Here is a 20062-nt window from a genome sequence, read left to right on the forward strand (position 1 = left end):
GCGGAGCTGGCAGGTGGGGGTGTAGAAGCTGAGTCTGCTGTTAAGGTAGGCTGGTCCGGAGTTGTGGAGCGCTTTGTGTGTGTGGGTGAGGAGCTTGAAGGTGATCCTCTTGTCGACAGGGAGCCAGTGTAGGTCTCTCAGATGGGGGGTGATGTGGCTGCGGCGGGGGACATTGACGATCAGTCGGGCGGAGGCGTTTTAGATGCGTTATAGTCGTCGTAGGTGTTTGGCTGGGATTCCTGCGTAGAGTGCGTTGCCGTAGTCCAGTCTGCTGCTGATGAGGGCCTGTGTCACCGTTCTTCTTGTTTCGGTCGGGATCCACTTGTAGATCCTGCGGAGCATGCGAAGGGTGTTGTAGCAGGAGGAGGAGACAGCGTTGACCTGCTTAGCCATGGAGAGGGAGGAGCTGAGGATGAATCCTAGGTGGCGTGCATATTCGGTGGGTGTTGGTGCTGTTCCCAGTGTGGTCGGCCACCAGGAGTCGTCCCAGGCTGAGGGGGTGGGTCCGAGGATGAGTACCTCCGACTTGTCCGAGTTCAGCTTCAGACGGTTGCTCCTCATCCAGTCGGCGGCGGTCTTCATTCCCCCGTGGAGGTTGGTTTTGGCGCTGTGTGGGTCCTTGGTGAGGGAGAGGATGAGCTGGGTGTCGTCGGCGTAGGAGATGATGTTGAGGTCGTGATGGCGGGCCACTTGTGCGAGGGGGGCCATGTAGATGTAGAACAGCGTCGGGCTGAGGGATGAGCCCTGCGGGACGCCGCAGATGATGTCGGTGGCTTCTGATCGGAAGGATGGGAGGCGGACGCTCTGAGTGCTGCAGGAAAGGAAGGACGTGGTCCAGTCAAGGGCCTTCTCCTGGATTCCGGCTTCTCGGAGGCGTGTCTTTAGAGTGCGATGGCAGACCGTGTCGAAGGCGGCCGACAGGTCCAGGAGGATGAGGGCTGATGTTTTGCCGTTGTTTAGTTGGCGCCTGATGTCGTCTGTGGCGGCGATGAGGGCTGTCTCGGTGCTGTGGTTTCGTCTAAATCCGGACTGGGACTGGTCCAAGATGTTGTTGTCTTCCAGGTGGCGGGTCAATTGCCTGTTGACCTTTGCCGGGAACGGGAGCAGGGAGATGGGCCAGAAGTTCTGAGTTCCTTGGGGTCCGCCTTGGGCATCTTGAGAAGGGGGTTGATTTCGGCATGCTTCCAGCTTTCCGGGAATGTCGCTGTTTCGAAGGAGATGTTGATGCCCTTCCGTAGTTGGGGTGCGATGGCTGTATCTGCTTTGTTGAATACGTGGTGTGGGTACGGGTCTGACGGAGGTCCTGAGTGGATGGAGTTCATGACCTTGCGTGTCTCGTCGTCGTTGGACCAGGAGGTCAGGCGGATGGCGCTGGTGGTGTTCACAGGGGAGGTGGAGTCTGGCGTAGTCGGGCGGTTGTGGTGTTGAAGCTGTCGTGGATGTCAGCGATCTTGCGGTGGAAAAAAATGGCTAGTGAGTCGCACAGTTCTTGTGAGGGCGGGATGTCGTTGGCATTGGCGCTGGGGTTGGAGAGTTCCTTTGCGATGCTGAAGAGTTCTTTGCTGTCGTGTGCGTTGTTGTCTAAGCGGTCTTTGAAGGAGGATCTCTTGGCTAATCTGATGAGGTGGTGGTGTCTGCGGGTGGCGTCTTTGTGGGCTACGTGGTTGTCCGGTGGGCGTTCGTGGAGCCATTTTTTCTCCAGTTTCCGGCATGAGCGTTTGGAGGTCTGGAGCTCGTCGGTGAACCAGGTGGCTCTCTTGCTGGCATGGCTGTTGGAGGGTTTCTTGAGCGGGGCGAGGGTGTTGGCGCAGTCGTCGATCCACTGTCTGAGGTTGCGGGCTACGGCGTCTGGGTTGATGGGGTTGGTGGGTGGGTTCTGGGCGAGGGTGGTGATCAACCGGTCTTCGGTGACTTTGCTCCAGCAGCGGCAAGGCAGCTGTTGGGTGCGGTGGTGTGTGGTTGGTTTCTTGAAGGTGAAATGGATGCAGCGGTGGTCGGTCCAATGGAGTTCGGTGGTGTGGTCGAAGGCGACGTGGGTGCCTGTGGAGAAGACAGGGTCTAGCGTGTGGCCGGCGGCGTGGGTGGGTGTGGTGACGAGTTGTTTGAGGCCGAGGTTGGCGAGGTTGTCTATCAGGGTGGCGGAGTTGGCGTCGTTGTTGTTCTCGAGATGGAAGTTCAGGTCCGCGAGGAGTATGTAGTCCATGGAGGCGAGCGCGTGGGTGCTGGCGAGGTCGGCGATGGAGTCGCTGAACTGAGCCCGGGGTCCAGGGGGTCTGTAGATGAGTGTTCCTCTGAGGGTGGTGTTGGGGTCGGTGTAGATCCGGAAGTGCAGGTGTTCGGCGGTGTTGAGGGTGTCGTCTGCGTGGGTGGCGACCTTGAGAGTGGACTTGTGGACGATGGCTATTCCTCCTCCAATTCCGTTGGCGCGATCCCTGCGGGTGATCTTGTGGCCATCCAGGATGGCTATGGTGATGTCTGGCGCCGATGAGTCGTTCCACCAGGTCTAGGTCAGGAAGGCCACGTCCGGGGCAGAGGTGTCGAGCAGATCCCAGAGCTCGACCGCGTGTTTGCGTGCGGAGAGGGTGTTGAGGAGTATGCAGCGGAGGTGGTTGGGTCCAGTCCTTGGAGGTTTGGTGGTTCTGTTGCAGGTGTAGCTGCAGGTGCGGCAGGAGAAGGGTCCGTTTCGGGGCTGCCTGGAAGCAGGTGTGGTTTCAGCTGGTGTTGAGTGCGTGGAGGCTGCTGGCGTCGTAGTGGAGTCTGGTGTAGTGGCGTTCGCGGGGTCCAGAGGTTCTGCCGCTGGGCGCGGTCCAGGCACGGACGGGCGCAGACGGGCTTGCTTTAGGCGCGCCAGCTGGGAGGGAGGAGCAACTGGGAGGCGGGAGGCAGGGACAGGGGCAAGCGAATGGGCGCGGGAGGCGGGGCCGCAGGGGCAGCAGCGGCGGGAAGTGAGCAGTGGACACGGGGGGGGGGGGAAGATAGCGCCCAGGAATGGGCAGCAAGAGACCAGGGATGCGGGCACAGGTACGAGTGCAGGTGGAGGGGTGTTAAATGCCAACCATTAACCTTTCGCCTGCTGCAATTAACTATTAATGAGTTGCAAACATACCTTCATCCTGCACGCGAATGTTGGAAAGAAATCGATGGAGAGCAAAACAATGAAACGCTACCTGGAGTCAGCCATAATTCTTGATGCTTCAATCGATTCGCTGCCCTCAACCTCTCTGGACACATGTTCCCTCCTGTTCCTTTTGTGATGCCTCAGTGGGACTTGAACTTGGTGCTTACTTATCTGATGTGCACTCCCTTTGAGCCACTTCATAATTGGCCTCTCCATCTTCTGACTCTTAAAACTGCTTTCCTGGTTGCCATCACCACTGCCAGAAGAGTGAGTGAGCTCCAGGCTCTTTCTTCTAAGCCTCCTTTCCTCTCTGTCCATCCAGACAAAGTTGTTCTAAGGACTCGTCCTTCTTTCCTGCCCAAGGTGGTTACGGCCTTTCACATCGGCAGTCCATCACCTTGCCCACCTTGATTCCGCCTCCGCATCCCTCAAAAGAGGAAGAAAGGCTCCACCTTCTGGACCCAAAACGTGCGCTCTCTTTTTACCTAGACCGCACACAACAGTTCTGGGTGGACGACCAGCTCGTTGTTGGTTACGTGGGTGCTAAGAAGGGACAGGCTGAGCACAAGCGGACCATCTCTCGCTGGGTCGTTTTGTGCATCAAGGTCTGTTATTCCTTGGCTAAAAAGGAGCCTCCTGTGGGACTGCGCGCCAATTCGACTCGGGCCACGGCGGCTAATACTACCCTGGGTCGGGGAGTCCTCTTGCAGAACATCAGTCAGGCAGCTACGTGGGCCTCGTTGCACACGTTTGCCAAGCACTACTGCCTGGACAGCCGGGTCCGGAGAGATGGTTTTTTCGGCTGTTCCGTGCTTCAGGACTTCCTGGTGTGATATTGGTTCGCAGACCCACCACCGGGGTTGATATTGCTGGTGTATCTATTCTAAGGTAAGGAACCTAACACTAACGTGTTTCTTTCAGATGCACAAGTTACTTACCTTCGGTAATGATATATCTGTAAGAAACATTAGTTAGTGTTAGATTCCTTACCGCCCCACCTATCCTCCCCGTTCTGCGAACCGATATCTAGGGTTAAGGTATCTCCCTTTGAGGGCCCTAGTTTCATGGCATCAGTGTCGGTTTCTTTGCATGGCTCTGCATTACTGGCGTGGAAAGCTATGTACAGAACTGACGTCAGCGCACGAGGGTGGCATCTAAGTACTCTGACGACATCATCCCAGGGATCACGGCGCCGACGACGGACGTGGAGCCGCAGACGATGCCTACCGACACGCCTGGGTACTGCTGCCAGAAATTTTACGGATCCAGTCTGACGCCTGGGGATATTCTAAGGTAAGGAATCTAACACTAACTAATGTTTTTTACAGATATATCGTTACCGAAGGTAAGTAACTTGTGTGTTAAAGCAAGTATATTTACTTACGTATTTAACTGATACGTGTAGATATGCTGTCAGCTGTCTGTTGAGTTTTAGTCACATATAACACAATGCACTCATCAGACAACATCATCATTGTAGTACAGGCGCATCTGCACATTCATAGACATTTAAGATCCTCTATCAAATGTTATTCCCTTTTTAACTCATCCCTTTGGGTCACTTAGCACAACATTTAGCCCGGCAGTAAGGATTGCTAAAATGAAGTCACTCAAAAGAAGACATACTTTCTGTCTTTCCTGTTTTTAAAATTAAATATATTTAGGAACACAGATTATTTCCTGACTCTCTTAATCGGTTTTTGCATGTAAAAGCGGAGCTTGGTGCCCCTATTTTAAAGTTTACCTTCACCAGGGAGTTGTATGCCCTCACAGTCTTCATCCGCTTGTGGCTTCACCTCCAGCCCCTTCGGCTGCCACACATATCTGGGAAGGCTGGACGTGTACTGGGAACACTGGTCGAAAAACTCGTCTTCCTCTCTGGAAGAAAGAGTGAATAATGGTAAGTGGCGTTCCATAGGTGGTATTGACACCAGCAAGACCACAAACAGATGTTTTAAGGCATGGGCAAAGAGGGCTATTGCCCTGGGCCACACCTGCCAAGGCACTCCCTGGAAAGGTGATCTGGCAGGCTCACTTCTGTGTATTCTTTTGTCTTAACCTTTAACGTATATTTAAATAATATTAGCCCGCATAGGGCTTGAATAAGCAAAAAAAAAGGGGGTAATAAAATTCAAAATTGTTTCAAACAGTTGCCCCGAAAATATTTCTTGCCTAGTGCCTCAAAATCATTAAGGTGACAGTGGCCACAACTAACGACATGTTAAAGAGCAGAAGGAACGTGTCACTAGGGGTGCAGCAACATGGGAGAGAAGAGGGTGGGGTGCCATCACAGGAGAGAGATGATATAAAAGGCTGTCAACAGATATAAGAGATGTAGGTGTCATTGCGTGAGAGAAGAGATGGAATAGGTGTGTCATGACAGGAGAAAAGTAATGGGAGATGGGTGTGTGATCGAGTGGAAGTGAAGGAAGGGGGCGTCATCACGTGGTAGAGGAGACATGGGCAGGGGTGTCACCGCATGACAGTGGGGAGGCATTGATTTTTCATCGCATAGGAGATGAGATGGGTGAGGGGTGACATCCCATGGGAGAGAATAATGCGAAGGACTGACTGCACTGGGATGTGGTGGCATCAGAAGGAGAACATCTCCTGGACAAGAGAAGGATGCTGTCACACTGGACCCGGGTACCACACCTGCCCTCACTGTGCTGTAGTGCCTCGATCCTCCCATTCAGCTCTGCAATGGTTACCAGCAGCTCGGTGATGTGTTCCTCGTACCGCAGCATCGCATGACCATCCGCCGAAGCCGCCTCCTCCAAGTCTGTAAACTCAGTGCCCTCTTCCAAGAGGTCACTGTCTTCCTGTAAGACAGACAACTAGGGTGTCACTATGGTCACTCATGGAATACAGGTTCCAGTGGGGTCATTCATGCAATACTGGCACCAGCTGGGTCACTTATGGAATGCAAGCTACACCGCGACCATCCATGGAATACAGGAGTCACCGCGGCCACCCATGGAATACAGGAGTCACGCGCTCACCCATGAAATACAGGAGTCACCGCGCTCACCCATGAAATACAGGAGTCACAGCGGTCACCCATGGAATACAGGAGTCACCGCGCTCGACCATGAGTCACGGCGGTCACCAATGGAACAAGCATTTGCAATGCAATAGGTCTCGCATTCACGCGAGTTTGAGCTATTGGCATTGTAAATGACAATGCCTTTTATTTATGTTTTTGTTTATAAAATATAAATTAAAGACGTTGTCATTTACAATGCCAATAGCTTAAACTCTCGCAAATGCAAGACCTATTGCATTGCAAATGCTTGTTTTGTTTAGTTGATGACATTTGGAATTTTTCGCTTTTCGATCTCCAGGTTTTCAGCACTCCAAACTTAAAGCAGCACATTTAAAATCAGCCCATACCACTTCAGTATTGAGTTCTTATTAAAAAGCGTTTAGGGTTCCGTTTTTCAACACGTCAAAAGTTACATTTTCTGAACATGCACAAATTAGTTGACTTTCTGGATCAATTCTTTTTATTGTGCTATTCTGCTGAACACACACCCGCCTATATCCAGTGGCGGGAGAGTGGAACTCACCTATTTAAGCTAACATTTGCAAAAATACATTTTCCTCAACCCATGTTCCCTTAGGCACCTATCTGTACTACGGGCTCTGCCTGACTGCTTCAGATTACCCAATGCTCCCTCATCTCAGTACAGTCCTTGATATTATGTTGCTGGGAGGTTCTCTGGGTCTGCCACATGCTTCTCAAGACTCTAAGGTACTTAGGGTATGCCAGCTCCCTGAATTCTGCAGTTAGAAAATATATACTGGCCACCCATATGGTCTTGCATGCCCCACAATTCTGTTTCAGGGACTGCCCAGGTCTTCTCAATACCCATCAATTCCGATTTACAATCCAGCCAGTCTCAATGTCCCGGACTCTGACCCCACCAGCGCTGTTATTGCTTTTATTTTGCTGCACCTAGAAGCAGGGAGGTCAGTCGACGCCTCGAGAAACGCAATGGAGTTGCCTGCTTATTTGCTATTTCCGAGACGACGGATTAGTTTAATCGAAACAAATTTAGACTACATCTCCCAGAGTGCTTCATTTGAGCCAAAGACTGGAAACGCGGTCTCGTGCCAATATGTTGTGAGGATTGTTCACCTCTTCCGTGGGGTTACAGTTTATTCCTTGCTTGTGGAATCGTGGCAGTCTGAGTGGCGTCGTAAACGCGCCAGTCTTAAAGATTGAATGCACCAGGCTTTATATGCCGCTAAAATGATAATGCATTTTATTAACTTCCCACTACGTGCAAACCGGCTGTGCGTTGGCTTGTCGTGCGCTGTCAAATGTTAATAGCAAATGGAAAGTGACTTGTACTGATTTCTTTAGCAGATTAAAATACAGGCTGCTGACAAAAGTGGTGCTCTCAGTGATGCCTCTTTTGGTAATTTGTTAATAGGTTCCAGTCTCCTAATTAGGTAATAAACAAAGTTTGGCAATAGGAATAATAACAAGTACAAATGCAAACAAGCTGAGGATCGCCGGGCGCGAAACTGACGTCGTCGCCGTGAGCGTGCACGCAAGCTGAGGATCGCCGGAGAAGATACGCCGAGCTCCAAGTCTGAATTGGAGCATGCTGCCGAGACTGACCCGCTGCGGAGGGAGAGGGACACACGGAAAGAGCCCGGTGAGTGGGGGGGAGGAGAGGGAGTGGATGTGTGTGTGTGTGTGTGTGTGTGTGTGTGTGTGTGCGCGCGTGGGAGAGGGACACGCGGAAAGAGCCCGGTGAGTGGGGGGGGGAGAGAGGGAAGGAATGTGTGTGTGTGCGCGCGTGTCTGTCTGTGCCTGTATGTGTGTGTGTGTGTGTGCGCGTGTGTCTGTCTGTCTGTGTGTGTGTGTGTGTATGTCTGTGCGTGCATGCACGCGTCCTGATGCATTGTGAACAGGATGCCGGAATCTGAGCGCGTGTTCACGCGCGTGACCTGATCTGATTCCGGCATGCTGCACGTGCCCATCTCTTGTCTCCCTCTAGGCTCGTTGTAAGCAGAGCTGACGGCTATAGGTCTCGCTGCGACATCGCTTCACAATGCGTCGCAGGGCGAGACCTAATAAAGGAATCACCGTGCTCACCCATGAAATACAGGAGTCACCGTGGCCATCCATGGAATACAGGAGTCATGGCGGTCACCCAAGAAATACACGAGTCACTGCAGTCACCCATGAAATACAGGAGTCACTGCGGTCACCCATGAATAAAGGAGTCACTGCGGCCACCCATGGAATACAGGAGTCACCGCAGCAACCCATGGAATAAAGGAGTCACCGCGGTCACCCATGGAATACAGTAGTCACCGCGGCCACCCATGGAATACAGGAGTCACTACGCTCACCTATGAAATACAGGAGTCACGGCACTCAACCATGAAATACAGGAGTCACAGCGGTCACCCATGGAATACAGGAGTCACAGCGCTCACCCATGAAATAAAGGAGTCACTGCGGCCACCCAAGGAATAAAGAAGTCACCGTGACCATCCATGGAATACAGGAGTCACCGCGGCCACCCATGAAATACAGGAGTCACCGCGGCCACCCATGGAATAAAGGAGTCACCGTGGTCACCCATGAAATACAGGAGTCCCCGCGCTCACCCATGAAATACATGAGTCACAGCGGTCACCCATGGTATACAGAAGCCACTGCGTTCACCCATGAAATACAGGAGTCAGCGCAGTCACCCATAGAATACAGGAGTCATGGCGGTCACCCATGGAATAAAGGAGTCACCGAGGCCACCCATGGAATACAGGAGTACAGGAGTCACGGCGGTCACCCAAGAAATAGAGGAGTCACTGCGGTCACCCATGAAATACAGGAATCACTGCAGCCACCCATGGAATAAAGGAATCACTGCGGAAGAGGTGTGGCGCCGCGGCCAGGGCGACTGACTCCGGAATCTGGGGATCACGGTTCGATCCCCGGCACCGGTGGCAGATTAGCCCAGCACCATGTGACTCTGGGCAATAGCTTGCTTAATCTTCCCGACGGCCCCCAGCGCCTAGAGACCCTAACGGGTGATTGTGCGCTTTACAAATGTGGATATTATTATTATGGAATAAAGGAGTCACTGCGGTCACCCAAGAAATACAGGAAGCACTGCGGTCACCCATGGAATAAAGGAGTCACGGCGGTCACCCATGGAATACAGGAGTCACGGCGGTCACCCATGGAATAAAGGAGTCACTGCGGTCACCCATGAAATACAGGGGTCATCGCGGTCACCCATGGAATACAGGAGTCACCACGGTCACTTATGGAATACAGGCTCCAGTGGGGTCATTCATGCAATACTGGCACCAGCGTTGTCACTTATGGAATACAAGTTCCACAGCGGCCACTCATGGAATAAAGGAGTCACCGCGGCCACCCATGAAATACAGGCGTCACTGCGGTCACCCATGGAATACAGGAGTCACTGCGGTCACCGATGGAATACAGGAGTCACCATGGTCACTCATGGAATACAGGCTCCAGTGGGGTCATTCATGCAATACTGGCACCAGCGTTGTCACTTATGGAATACAAGCTTCACCGCGACCACTCATGGATTAAAGGAGTCACCGTGGTCACCCATGGAATACAGGAGTCACTGCGGTCACCCATGGAATACAGGAGTCACTGCAGTCACCCATGGAATACAGGTGTCATCGCGTTCACCACTCTTGGAATACAGGAACCCTCGGGGTTACTCACTGAATACAGGAGCTACCGGGGTTACTCTTGGAATATAGGCACCATCACAGCCACTCAGAGAATACAGGCACCAGGGTTGGTCTGGGGCCACAATTAGCTCCGGGCAGCCCCCCAAAAAATGGCCCACATTTGCGGATCCCAAACTTTCTGAATAAACTGCTTGGTTATGATCATGGAGCTAAGTGTTGGCAAACATTTGCAGCAATGAAAGTATTGTAAGGCTAATAGGGTCAGTACTTAAATAGGAAATTAAAATTACAAAGAAAAAATCATAAATGTAAACAGGGAAACAGGAAATGGCACAGACAAGGCTGCCTTTTACACTCACCCTGGGCTTTTAGATATTTGTCTACTGTATTTAAGAGAGGCCCCCCAATGCACAGAGACTGGAGAAAGGTGTATGTTTTTCTTGTTTTACTGTTAACATCACGTATAAATTCCAATAAAGGAAATTATACTAAATGCAAAAATACATTTAAAAAATGGTGTCACTTTCCTCAAATACATGCCTTTTTATATTCCAATTTTTAAAGCACAAAAATGGCCCAGAGTCATTGGAGTGTTATACATGAGAACCAGATAACATTACAGACGGTCAGTGTCATCTTTTTTGGCTCATGTAGATGAAGGGCCTGATTCAGAGTTCGACTGACAGGTTACGCTGTCACAAAGGTGACGGATTTCCCATCCATCGTAGTCCAAGTGCCTTTGGATATAATGCACTTGTAATACAGCGGACAGGATATCGGTCACGTTTATGATGGAGTAACCCGTCCGCGGAACTCTAAATAAGGCCCTAAGTGATTTGCTCAGAATCACAGGATGTTGAGCTGACGATGGGACTCAAACCCTGTTACCCAGTATCAAAGTCGGCTAAGGCCACAATCTCCCCATGTTGAATGTGGTAATACATTTCTGGCAGGCAAAGGAGAACAGCAGAGACTAATTTATCTCTATCTGATCCATGCAGGGGAAGGAGACAAAATTAACTGAGAGCCCTCTTGCTGGCCTTCACAAACCCCTACCACCTCTAGTCCTCCTGCCTGCCCCAGTCTCCAGCCAAGCAAGCGCCAATGGCTTCCCATCAGCAGCTCCTTGAGGATGCTGTCACCTGGAGGGAGCCAGAGGGCAGGCACACCTCATGCTGTGACAGCCGCAGCAGCCCATTGTCATTCTACCTCTGACAATGGATGCCCTTGTGGTGGACACTGAGACGGCCACCGAAAAAAGGCCCACCAGTGGACCTCAACCACAAGCCCACTGGCCGATCGCTGATTGCCCGCCTTGCCAATCTGAGGTTGGGCAACACCACTATCGCTCCTAGAATACAGACATCACTCCATATTAATTTAGGGAATACGTGCACCCACACAGTCCCTTACGGAATACGGGCATCACTAGATCACTCGGAGAACTAAGATGCCACCTAGGTCACTCATGGAATTCAGGCGCTTCCGCAGTCACTCATGCCACCATGGTCACTCATGGAATACAAGCATCTCCGTAATCACTCATGGAGCACAGGCGCCACTGAGGTCACTCATGAAATACATGCATACGGGGTCACCTGGATTACTAAAGAAATACCGGTATCTCCAGAGACACTCATGGAATACTGCCATCACCGGAATCACTCATGGAATATGGGCACCAATGAGGTTGCTCCGGGCATACGGGCATCACCACGGTCGGTCAGGGAATATGGGCATCAGCATGGTCACTCATGGAATGCAGACGTCATCGTGGTCATTCACTGAATACACGTATCACCGTGGTCACTCAGGGAATACAAGTATCACTGAGCTCACTCGTCGAATACAGGCGTTGCCGCAATCTCTCATAGAATATAGGCATCAACGCAGACACTTATGGAGTACCCGCATCCCCAGGGTCACTCATCGAATGGAGGCGCCACTGCGGATGAGTGAACTCTCTGTACAGAGAATATAGGACAGGGAGTGATGGGCATACTGCATGAGTGTAAGGGGCATGAAGAAGGGAGTGATGGACATGGTGCATTGAGAGGAGTGCATGGGACAGGGAGTGGGGGATCTGATGCATTAAGAAGGGAGCAGGGAATGACACAGACTTGGTGAAAGGAGTGAGGGACATGGCAAGTAGAAGAGACCATGGGACGGGAAGTGAGGGAGACACTGCTTATAGAAGGGAGCATGGAAGAAGGAATAATTGTGTATAGAGAAAGGAACATGGCATTGGGGACATGGTGCCTAAAGAATGGACCAAGAAACAAGGAGTGAGACACACCGTGCATAGAGAAGAGATCATGGAACAGAGGGTAAGGAACATGGTATACAGAGAAGGCAGCTCGAAAAAATAGTAGTGGGCTTCATAGGGACAGGAGCACAGAACTGGGATCGAGGGACTTGATAAATAGAGACAGAGGCATGGGTCAAAGAATGAGGGACTTGATGCATCTCGACAGCAGCATGGAACAGAGAGTGGCAGATTTGATGCATATAACGGGAGCATGGAACAGGGTGGGAGGGAGGGATGTGATGCATAGACAAGGGAGCCTGGAAAAGAAAGTGAGGGAATTGATGCATAGAGAAGTGAGCATGGAAACAGAGAGAGAGGGATTTGATGAACAGAGACAGGAGCATAGAACAAAGAGTGAGGGATTTGATGCATAGAGAAGGGAGCATGGAACAGAGTGAGGGATTTGATGTATAGAGACGCAAGCATGCAGCAGAGAGTGAGGGACTTGATACATAAAGACACAAGCATTGAAGCAGAGAGTGAGGGACTTGATGCATAGAGACGTGAGCATGGAACAGTGAGTTAGGGGCTTGATGCAGAGACAGAAGCATGGAACAAAGAGTGAGGGACTTGATGCATACAGACTGGAGTACAGAACAGAGAGTGAGGGACTTGATGCATAGCCACTGGAGCATGGAAAACAGATAGAGAGACATGATGCATACAGAAGTGAGCATGGAACAGAGAGTGAAGGACTTGATGCATATAACGGGAGCATGGAACAGGCAGGGAGGGATTTGATGCATAGAAAAGTGAGCATGAACAGAGAGGGAGGGAATTGATGCATAGAGAAGGGAGCATGGAACAGGGAGTGAGGCATTTGATGCATAGAGACGCGAGCATGCAGCAGAGAGTGAGGGACTTGATGAAAACAAGTTACTTACCTGTAACTGTAGTTCTCCAGTATTGGAATCTTTCATAGATTCACATGCCTGAATCATTCCCCGTCGTCGAGACGGGAGTCTCCGGTATATAAAAAAGCAATGCTTAGCAGTATAGCAAACTGAAAAGAGGCCTAGGTCCATTTCCCTTTTGCAACCCATAGCCTTTGTTATGTAAAAAAAGGCCCAAACTTTCCCCTGAACCAATCAGATCTCCTCACCCTCTAGAACACTCCTGAGAGAACCTTTTGCCCCTCAGATTTTCGCGCACTTGTGCATATAAAACCCTTGTTGTGCTAAATCCAAGGTGAGCCTCTCAGGGGAGGAGGGTGGGTGCATGTGAATCTATGAAAGATTCCAATACTGGAGAACTGCAGTTACAGGTAAGTAACTTGTTTTCTTACTCCAGTATTGGAAATTTCATAGATTCACATGCCTGAATCAGAATAGCGAGCAGTGATATTACAAAGCACATTAATTTCTTACATGTCAGCCTCATGTAAAACATCATGAAAATCAAGCATAATAAAATATAAGAAATGTGACTTTGTAAAACAAGAGAAAAAAGGATGGAGGGATGGAAAGAAGGCTCACCGTTATTGGATGATATTCCGCAGTTCCGCCTCTCCCACCGCCGCATCCGACTCTGCGGCTGCCTCCAAGCAGTATTGCCTGGTGAAGGTGTGCGTAGATGCCCAGGTCGCCGCCCTGCAGATATCCTGGATTGTCACCCCTCCAAACAGTGCAGTGGATGTGGCCACTGCTCTCGTGGAATGAGCACGAACTCATGCATTTAGAGGTTTTCCAGCAGCTTGATGACAGTAAACAATTGCACTGGAAATCCATCTAGCAATTCCCCTTTTTAATAAAGGGAAACATTTCCTGGGTGCGCTGAAAGCGACGAAGAGCTGAGAAGATTTGCGAAAGCTCTTAGTTTCTTTCAAGTAGAACTTGAGACATCTTTGAACGTCCAGTGAGTGTAACACTCTTTCCGCCGCTGTTGTTGGTTGAGGAAAGAAACGTTTTAATACCAACGGCTCATTCAGATGAAAATCAGTTGGCACCTTAGGATTTCATTTTGGATTAGTCCTAAGAATCATTCTGTCCTCCTGAAACTGTAGGAAGGGCTCCTGAATCGTGAGTGCTTGTAGTTCTCCTACTCTTCTCGCTGAAGTTAATGCAATGAGAAGAGCCACCTTCCAGGACAGGAACTTAAGGTCCGCTCTATGTATAGGCTCAAACGGCTGTTTCATCAACTGTGACAGCACTATGTTGAGATTCCAGAGTGGTGGTGGAGGCTTTACTGGAGGAAAGACTCTGAATAATCCCTTCATAAATTGTTTGATGATCCTTGATGACCATAAGGACGGGCCTGAAGAAGACCTCCTGTAACGTGATAATGCAGCTAAATGTACCTTAATCGAAGCGTGAGCCAATCCTGACTTTGCTAAAAGTAAGATGTAAGGGATAATTTGATGAGGTGCAGCAGTAAGAGGGTGAATATTATGTCTCTTACACCATAGACAAAACCTCTTCCATTTCATCCTGTAGGTTCTGTTGGTACTATCCGCTCTAGCCTTGGACAGGATTCTCCTACATTTGTCTGAGATATTCAGATGACTAAACTCACAGTGTTCAGGAGAAAGGCCACTAATCGCAAGGATTTCGGGTCCGGATGGAGCACTTGTCCCCTGGACATTGTCAGAAGCGATGGAATTGGACGGAGATGAACTGGACGGTCTTCCGACAGCAGCAGGAATTCCGTGAACCAGTGTTGTCTGGGCCACCACTGGGCTATCAGGATCAGCCTGCACGGTTCCTTCTTGATCTTCACAAGCACGCGGGGCAGAAGAGGAATTGGAGGAAAAACGTAAGCAAAGACGCCGGACCATGCCATCGAAAACGCATTCCCCCAAGATCTCCTCTGGGGAAGCCAGCTTGCGAACACCGGCATTTCCTGTTCTCCCTTGTGGCGAAAAGGTCCACTGTTGGTGTCCCCCACCTTTGAAAAATGCTGTCCAGGATCCCCTGGTCCAGCTCCCATTTGTGACAGGACGATTTAAGCCTGCTGAGAGTATCCGCCTTGATGTTTTGATCTCCCGGGAGATGTTCTGCCGCCAACGATATCCCTTGCTGTAGTGCCCATTCCCATATATCCTGGGCCTCCTGAGACAGGGAGAGAGATCTTGTTCCTCCCTGTTTGTTTAAGTAGTGCATCGCCGTAGTGTTGTCCGTTCTTACCAACACCGGCGAGCCTCGTATTCGTGGCAGGAAAGCTTGCAGTGCTAGGCGGATCGCTCTGAGTTCTATCAGATTTATGTGTAATTGCTGCTTGTGCACCTTCCAACGACCGCTGACTTGAAGGTCTTGAAGGAAAGCTCCCCATCCTTCCAGGGACGCATCTGTAGTCACCACTAATGGAGCTGGTCTTGAAAGAAAAGACAGACCCGAGAGACATTTTCTTTTTGTGTCCACCATGTCACTGCCTGCACCATAACTGGTGTCACTTGGATTGTGTCGTCGAAGGATCCCTCCGATTGATGCCACTGTAGATCGATCTGTTCTTGTAACGGGCGCATCCTTAATCTGCAGTGAGGCACGAGGGGAATGCAAGATGACATCATGCCCAGCAAGGATTTGTACTTGCGTACTGAAAGAAACTTTCTTTTTAGAAAGTTTTGAAAAAGAGATACGATCCTCAGTTGCCTTTCCTCGGAGGGAAACGCCTTGTTGCTGTCCGTGTCCAGTATTGCTCCCAGAAATCTGATCAGTTTTTTCGGTTGAAGGTTTGATTTTCCTTCGTGTAGAGTCAAACCCAGTTTGGCAAACAAATATATGCAGGCCTTTGTTGACACCTTGGCTTGTACTTCCGATGGTGCTTTGACTAACCAGTCATCGAGGTAAGGAAATATTTGATGTTTTTGCTTCCTTAACACAGCCGCCACTGGAGCCAGGCATTTTGTGAACACTCGCCGTGCTGACTTTAGGCCGAATGGCAGTACCTTGAATTGATAATGTCTTCCGGCTACCAAGAACCGAAGGTACTGTCTGTGTGCAGGATGGATAGGTACGTGAAAATACTCATCCTGTAGGTCCAGAGTGGTCATATGATCCCCTGGGTTCAATAACGAAAGGATGTCCTGAAGAGGCACCATCCTAAAAGACTGCTTTTTCAGATAGGTGTTTAGGGATCTGAGATCCAGAATAGGACGCCACTGGAGTATGTTTTTCTTGATCAGAAAAAATCGGGAGTAAAACCCCTTGTTCGTTTGGGCAATCGGTACCGGTTCTATTGCTCCCTTTCGGAGCATTGTCCGAATCTCCTTCTGGAGTTGGTGCAGATGGTTGGCTTTCTGATGTACCGGCGGTGTACAAGGAGGCGTCTGTAGAAATTCCAGGGTGTGGCCGAATCGAATAATGTTGAGGACCCATTGATCCGTTGTTATTTTTTGCCAATTTTTGAAAATAATAAGCAATCTTTCCACCCAGGGGAGCACTTGATCTTAGGAATGTTGATGCAGCCAGAAGATGAAGGTTGTCATTGTCGTCGGGTGTTGTCCTTCCCCTGACGGCCTCCCCTTCCTCTCGGAGTTGACTTCGTATAACCTCCCGATTGTCGCTGAGTGTACTGCTAGCAGTAGGGCTGCGATGAGGCAGAATAGGAGGAATATCTCCCTTGCTGATATCCTCCTCTATAAGATGATTGCCCTCTACCTCTAGAGCCACGAAAAGGAACTTTCCTGTACTGCTGAGTTCCCAATGCTTTCGCAGTATCAGAATCTTTCTTGATACTCTGTAGAGTGTCATCAATATGCTTTCCGAATAGATCTTCTCCATTGAAGGGGAGGTCTAGGATCTTATTCTGAACCTCAGGCCTAAAAGCTGTTGCTCTTAGCCATCCTTATCTGCGCAGAACTGCTGCTCCTCCTAAAGACCTAAACGCCGTCTTCGCTATATCCATAGCGCAGACTATGACTTCCGCCGAAGTCCTTTCCCCCTCCAGAAGAATCTTTCTGGCTTCTTGCTTCTCTGGTTCCGGCACATGGTTAATGTACGGCGACAGGTCGCACCACATTTGCCTGTCGTATCTTCCTAAAATAGCGAGGGCATTAGCAGCTCCTACTAGTAGAGCAGACATTACGGAAAACCTTTTTCCTGCGTTGTCCAGCCTCCTACCCTCTCTGTCCGGAGGTGCCGTAATTGGAGCAGACAGATTCCTTGATTTCTGCTGCGCTGCCTGCGTAATCACCGAATCCAGTTTGGGATGACCCAAAAGACACGTTGGGGCATCTGTAGGCGCATTATATTTCTTGTCCAGTCTTGCCAGAACCGGAGTCACCGTAGCTGGTGTCTCCATAACCTTCAGGCCTTTTTCCCAAATATGACTTACAATAGTTAAGGATCAAACAGATCTTCGATAAGGTTCCTTAAAGTCATATAAAAAACATTCTGCTTTATCCTCCGACATGGTAAGTGCAAATCTCTTCGTGGCTCTTTCCATCAGGTTATAAAAGCCACCCATGTCCTCAGGTGGAGAATCAACTGGCTTTGGCGTAGGAGTTGAAGGAGAAGGAATGAGATAGTCATCCCATTCTCTACTAGGTTCTGCAATTTCCCCATCATCGTGGTCCTCATGCAAGGTGTCTGGGTCATGTTGAGCTGCTGGTGGCGGAGACCTAGTAGTGGGCTCCGGTAAGATCTCCCTCCTTCGCACTGGCGTACCCGGTACAGATCGTGGACGAGGCGTAACCTCTGGGATTTCCTGAGAGGCTTGAGGTGCCGGATACCTTCTTCTATAATCCTCCAACATGCTCTGAAGGTCTTTCAGTAAAGATGGTACACTTGTCATCTCCTCACGCTGCTGTTGACGATATTGTTGCTGTTCTTGGGGATGCTCTTGAAACTCCCCATAATCCTCCTCCGAATCTTCCTCCTGGTATTTTACCTTTATTTGTGAAGGACTACTTGCATATCCAAAAGAGCCACCTTCATCCTCGTCCTCTGAGTCTTCCTCTTCCAGAAGGTGAGAAGGGACTAATGGCGACACCTTGCTTGGAGATGTAACCTCTGGCGTTATTGTTCTTTTCCAGGATAACAACCTTTTTTCTGGTGTTTTTTCTCTCGTCGACAAGCCCGTCGACGAGATTCTCATCGCCGTCGTCGACCATATTATCGTCGTCGACGCTATCGTCGATGTTGTAGTGACCGTCGACGCTGTCTTCGTCGACGTTCCAGCCGCTGTCGATGATCTCGTCGACGACTCTCCCGTCATCGACGCTCCCGTCGTCGAAGCTCCTGTCGTCGACGATCCCGTCGACGATGCAGATACAGCCATGGTCGTCTACGCCCTCGTCGACGATGAACTCGTCGTCGATACCGCCGTCGACGGTGAAAGTGTTGACGGCGTCTTTTCAATAGACTTTACCTCCTGCTTCGTCGACGATGATGATGCTTTTGTCGACGACGATGACATCTTCCTCGTCGACGATCCCGTCGACAGTGTAGATCCTTTCCCTTTCTCCTCAGAAGGTGCAGAGGAAGTCTTTTTTATGGTAATCTTGATCCTTGAAGGAGATGTTGATGGTTCTGAGGCAGTTTTCTCTACCTTTTTCACCTCAGAAGAAGAACCCTTCTTCCCCTTAGATTTACCTGAAGGAGATTTTGAGGGACTGCGCCCTGAAGACCCTGGGGTGGTCTTTTTTGGGGTCTTCTCAGGTCTCTCACCTGAGGTATGCGCCTGAGGAGATCTACTTCTTTTTTTAGATCTTTTAGACGCCACAGACTCCTCCTCGCCCTCACTTGAGAGAATTTCCTTTCTGGCTTTAACCTTCTGGAGCCAAAGTAGCAGTCTTCCCTCTAGATCCCTCAAGGTTTTATTTGAAAAGGTACAACATACCTTACAATTCTCTGCCTTATGGTCTGGATAGAGGCAGTATATGCAGTCTTTATGAGGATCATCTGTATTAAGCTTTTTTTTAGAGCAGGTGGCACAAGCTCTGAATAATCCTTTCTTTTCCTTCTCAGACATGGTAGATGAATAAGGAATTCCAAATAAGAAGAAACTAGAAGATGAGAGAACCTCAAATCCCAGTCAAAATGAGTTGAATTGAAGATTTTGAGCAGAGCTCAAAGGACACTCCCTAGCACAACGTGCAGTACGAAATCTGAGGGGCAAAAGGTTCTCTCAGGAGTGTTCTAGAGGGTGAGGAGATCTGATTGGTTCAGGGGAAAGTTTGGGCCTTTTTTACATAACAAAGGCTATGGGTTGCAAAAGGGAAATGGGCCTAGGCCTCTTTTCAGTTTGCTATACTGCTAAGCATTGCTTTTTTATATACCGGAGACTCCCGTCTCGACGACGGGGAATGATTCAGGCATGTGAATCTATGAAAGTTCCAATACTGGAGTAAACATAGAGACACGAGCTTTGAAGCAGAGAGCGAGGGACTTGATGCATAGAGACACGAGCATTGAAGCAGAGAGTGAGGGACCTGATGCATAGAGACGTGACCATGGAACAGTGAGTGAGGGACTTGATGCAGACAGAAACATGGAACAAAGAGTGAGGGACTTGATGCATACAGACAAGAGCATGGAACAGAGAATGAGGGATTTGATGCATAGAGACTGGAGCATAGAACAGAGAGTGAAGCACTTGATGCATAGACACTGGAGCATGGAACACAGCTAGAGAGACATGATGCATAGAGAAGTAAGCATGGAAGAGAAGTGAGCATGGAACAGAGAGTGAAGGACTTGATGCATATAACGGGAGCATGGAACAGGCAGGGAGGGATTTGATGCATAGAAAAGTGAGCATGGACAGAGAGGGAGGGAAATGATGCATAAAGAATTGAGCATGGAAAAAAGAGAGAGGTATTTGATTAATAGAGACAGGATCATGGAACAGAGAGTGAGGGACTTGATGCAAAGACAGGAGCATGGAACAAAGAGTGAGGGACTTGATGCATAGAGAAGGGAGCATGGAACAGAGAGTGAGGGATTTGATGCATAGAGACTGGAGCCTGGAACACAGAGAGAGAGACTTGACCGATA

The 20062-nt window shown here is 49.8% G+C and overlaps 1 protein-coding gene across 9 annotated transcripts in view; it reads right to left on the reverse strand.

Moving 5' to 3' along the window:
* Positions 1-20062, reverse strand: part of LOC144798327 (nuclear receptor subfamily 2 group F member 6-like) — a 768088-nt gene that overhangs the window by 612482 nt on the left and 135544 nt on the right. For all 9 annotated transcript variants that reach the window (XM_078669149.1, XM_078669144.1, XM_078669143.1 and 6 more), the window contains 2 exons: positions 5774-5940; positions 4863-4996 (listed from right to left, as the gene is read on the reverse strand). In XM_078669149.1, coding sequence (XP_078525275.1) covers positions 4863-4996; positions 5774-5940 — 301 coding nt within the window. The remainder of the gene's footprint in view (positions 1-4862; positions 4997-5773; positions 5941-20062) is intronic.

This window comes from Lissotriton helveticus, chromosome 12, assembly GCF_964261635.1.
Source record: "Lissotriton helveticus chromosome 12, aLisHel1.1, whole genome shotgun sequence".
Lineage (NCBI taxonomy): Eukaryota > Metazoa > Chordata > Amphibia > Caudata > Salamandridae > Lissotriton > Lissotriton helveticus.